Raw genomic sequence first — 3,999 nt, forward strand, 5'->3', positions numbered from 1 at the left:
AATTTTGAAATCAAACATTTTGAAGTTTCAAAAGGGAAAATAAAACCAGGCTACATTTATACCGTGCTACACTTGGGGTTTCCGCCTCAACCACTCCTTAGATCATTCAGGGCAAAAGCGTTTCCAGGACAGAAACCAAACCCCGAGTGCCAACATAGCACAGAACCAGGGCAGAAAAAAGAACTACAAAAAAATTTTACTCCCGAGTGAATAGGCCCAGCAAGCCAACAACTTGTAAATTACAACCGAACCCCCTCGAAGCGACGTAACTTCAATGAGTGAGATATTAAGCTTGCAATCAAAAAAAAAAGAGATATTAAGCTTGCAATTCCGGCTGCCCCACCACTACCCTCAAATCAGCTCGCAGATGCAGCACCCCGTTGATGAAGAGATTATCGTCAGCAATGAACTTCGACCATTCAACCCCGAAAAGATCAGAACATCCCTCCGCCCAATCACCGGTGTATATACGCTTATCCTTCAACAGGCGCACAAATTCAACTGACGATCTTTTTCTTGCAGCAAATTCGAAATCTAATGTCAAACACGTTGTGTCCTCTGGTTCTTCAATGTTCCCAAACCAGAAGCCAAAGTTGTACGACTTCCTCTTCTCATGCATTTCACATGATAGTTGGAGATAGAAGTTCTGCCCTGCAAGATGGAACAAGTGCGATAATATTTGTCCTGTTGGGAAGAGTCGGCAGCACTCCTCGCGTGTTATATCCAAGAACACAATAACCTGTTGGCAGGGTCGATCAAACTCAACCACTTTGATAGGTTTGCGCATGTAGAATCGTTGTGGAACTTGCCGACAGGTTGCTGCTTCTGCTGCAAGAACACCTTGCTGATGTGCTGGGTAAGCTTTGTGTAGAAGTACATCAGTAATACACTTAGTTGTTTGGTCATGGTCTACATCATCATCAGTGGATGCTAGGACCTCATGTAGTTTCGCCCACGACATATGACTAACACGCACCAGCGGAAGTAAACGAGAACTCCATACCCTGTGTCTTTCCTCTGAATCTGGGTATTGCTCACGGGCCCACTCGACCAACAAGGTATATACCGTATCTTCAGATACAACCTGTAGATCCGTACTCGAAAAGATGGCTTCGATCCCAGCAAGAGGCATATTCATCAATCCAACAGGGTACCTGCATTGAGACAAATCATGCCTTGATTACACACTTCATGCAACATTGTAGAAAAACATGTCTACACCTTTTCTGTTCTTCAAAATGTCTGCATCCTCCCTAATATAAAAAATAAAATAAAGGCAGCTCCATCAGATGGAGATCACTCACTCTGTCAAATCCTTGTATGAGTTGGCGAGGAATTCCTTGGCTGCATCTGTCAAATGCTGAACCTCAGCGGCTAATGAAATTGAGCATGGATGGCCTAGGTAGAGCAGTGCAGATTCTGTGGTCATAGGCAAGTTTGTGAGCAACTGACTGCAATGCCTCATGCAAGAAAGAACCTCAAACTTGTCGGCAGCCATCAAGATTCCGAGCAGAAGATTGGGCTCACTTGTTGTCAACTTTCCACTGTACATAAAGCTCAAAAGCGACATAAGGGCATTTTCCTCTGTTTCAAGCGAAGCAGAAAAAAAGTGCACAAGGATTAATGAAACAGTTTAAACAAAAAATAAAGCATTTTGTCGGAGATTCTTAAGGATTAATGAAACAGTTTGAACAAAAATAAAACAATCTTTTGGCCCGTAAGTGATTGCTTAAGTTCGAATGTTGAGAAAAGCAATCTGTGGGAGATTCTTATAAAAAAGAAAGGAGTGGTGAATCTCAAAATTAATCGCTTCTTTATCATAATTAGCTATGATGCTTTTAAGTTAAGAAATATAGAAAATAGTAACACAATCACAATAGCAAGATAAAACCATTTATTAGAGGAAGAATGTTACACCAGAGTTGTCACATTACCTGAATCATCAATCCTAAGTACTGGATGCATCTCATCAGATTCTTTCATGCCATTTGAAAAAAGCTAAGAAGCATGCAAGGAAAGCTATTAGAAATTGTGAACTATAGAACAGATGCATTCATAAGGTTATCAGATTACCTTGTGAAAGAAAGGACTTCTGGCAGCAAGAATAGCCGAATTGACAAAAATGGACTTGACTCGCAAAAAAGGTGTACCCACAATGGTTGAAGAATAGTCAATACTCTGTTCTTTATCACCTACAAAATACCAAGATCAGTGAAAATTGTACAATGTTAAAGGCATATAATGGAATAAAAATGTTTTCCTGCCTGTTAAAATACTTGGAACACTGTGCAGATTCATGTGAGTAATCTTCAAAAATAAGAAAAAATGTATTAAGTAACATCCAGCAATCCAAGCATGCTTTGTAGATGACTGAGTGAAGTAACCCCATCCAAGTATTACAGATTCCTTTTTTAGCAGGTTCCCAAAGACAGAGCACTAAATGCTATTTGGAAATCAAAGGCACTACCTAAACTTAAGGTATTTCTGTGGCTGATTATGCTTGATTGGTTGACCACTAGAGATATCATGATGCGTAGACATTGGCATATAGATTCTGGCCCGGAATGCACTCTTTGCTCTAGTGCAATTCTTGAGAAAAGAGACCACCTTTTCTTTGACTGCGAGTTTGCCGTCGATTGCTGGAATTCTATTAATATTTAGTGGGACGTTGCGCTACCTCTTTCAGATAGATTTGTTGTGGAACAAGCAGCTTTGCAGGGCCCTTGTTTCATGGAGATTGTGGCATGTTAAGCCTGGAACATATGGATAGTCAGAAATGACATCATTTTCAGATCCATACCTGCCTCTGTCAAGTGGGTTTTCAGAGTGACCTTCTCCTTCATAGATACAAAGTGAAGGCAACTTCTATTCAACTTCTTATTGACTGGTTGGTGTCCAATTTTATTCAATTTATTTATGTCTCTTTTAGTTCATTTCTCCCCCCTTGATGTAATCTCTTTGGACTTGGGACTTTAAGTTGTTGTAAAGTGCTTTCTACCATATTTATAAAATTTACACTGTAGGGGATTTCCCTACATAAAGGTGTCAAAAAAAAAAGAGTTAAGTAACCACAGTGTTTCTTACAGAAACGTTGAGAGTTTGGCTCACACAGGAGCAAAGCTAACATCCCTAAAACAGCTAAAACAAGATCAGCCCACGCCATGATGTCCTCCGGTAACCGCTTGTTGGGATTGATCCCACTATATAAGTAAAAAATATATACCGTAGGGGCTTCCCTTACAGTGATACTCTTCAAAAAAAAAGTTCATTTCAAAAAAATAAAGTTCATGTAGTGTTAAGTGTTAACTAAGAGTTGGTGGGTATCTAGCCAGCATTGGCCTGATGTTGTATTCATGTATTGCGTGTATGGAGAAAACATGCGACCAATCGCTATCTTTGATCACCAAACTGTGCCAGTACCAAACTTACCTATACACAGCAGGTATCAATGTACTACTTAAAAGTAAGTTATTATCAAGAAGGGTAATTTTTCCACATTAAAAACAGAGGTAGAAAAAAGAACGCAAGGATGGTAATAGAACATCCTATAACATCATCCACACAAGCGCTATAGTATTATCTAATGAATTAATGTTATTGTTACCACCCATTCACCCAAGCAACTAGTAGCAGAATACAGTTCAAGTAGCTAAACAGGAATGAGTTAAGTAAGACTTGGTTGGTATGTTGGCAGCGGATGCTGCATGCATGAAGAAAACATGCAACCAATGGTTACCTTTTGATCACCAAATTGTGCCAATAGCAAACTTTACCGCTATACAGAAGGTATCCATACTACTTAAAAATAAGTTATTATCAAGAAGGGTAATAAGAACCCTACATGTTTCCGCACAAACAAACGGTTGTTAAAAAAAAGAATGCGGAATAATGCTGAAAGTCTTGAACCAGATTCTTTTTCTCTCCAAATACATCTGTCACATCAAGAGCGCATTGAGAATATTACGATCCTCATGTTTGTTTAGTTATTATATGAAGACT

At 39.4% G+C, this 3,999-nt stretch overlaps 1 protein-coding gene across 1 annotated transcript; it reads right to left on the reverse strand.

Annotated features, from left to right (window-relative positions):
• Positions 1 to 316: 316 nt before the first annotated feature.
• Positions 317 to 2,184, reverse strand: LOC127346630 (BTB/POZ domain-containing protein POB1-like). The gene is made up of 4 exons (XM_051372911.2): positions 2,074 to 2,184; positions 1,935 to 1,998; positions 1,305 to 1,584; positions 317 to 1,154 (listed from the first exon to the last, which is right to left on the reverse strand). Exons 2-4 carry the CDS (start codon positions 1,981 to 1,983, stop codon positions 317 to 319), a joined length of 1,167 nt encoding a protein of 388 aa, XP_051228871.1. The 5' UTR covers positions 1,984 to 1,998; positions 2,074 to 2,184.
• Between the last annotated feature and the right edge of the window lie 1,815 nt (positions 2,185 to 3,999).

This window comes from Lolium perenne, chromosome 4, assembly GCF_019359855.2.
Source record: "Lolium perenne isolate Kyuss_39 chromosome 4, Kyuss_2.0, whole genome shotgun sequence".
NCBI lineage: Eukaryota > Viridiplantae > Streptophyta > Magnoliopsida > Poales > Poaceae > Lolium > Lolium perenne.

Excerpts from the sequence above, each read along its gene's own strand:
- LOC127346630 (XM_051372911.2), bottom strand. The coding sequence starts at position 1,983 with ATGAAAGAATCTGATGAGATGCATCCAGTACTTAGGATTGATGATTCA. Across the intron at positions 1,585-1,934 it reads ACTTAGGATTGATGATTCAG|AGGAAAATGCCCTTATGTCG; the intron begins GTAATGTGACAA and ends CGCTTGAAACAG. Across the intron at positions 1,155-1,304 it reads TCATACAAGGATTTGACAGA|GTACCCTGTTGGATTGATGA; the intron begins GTGAGTGATCTC and ends GTCTCAATGCAG.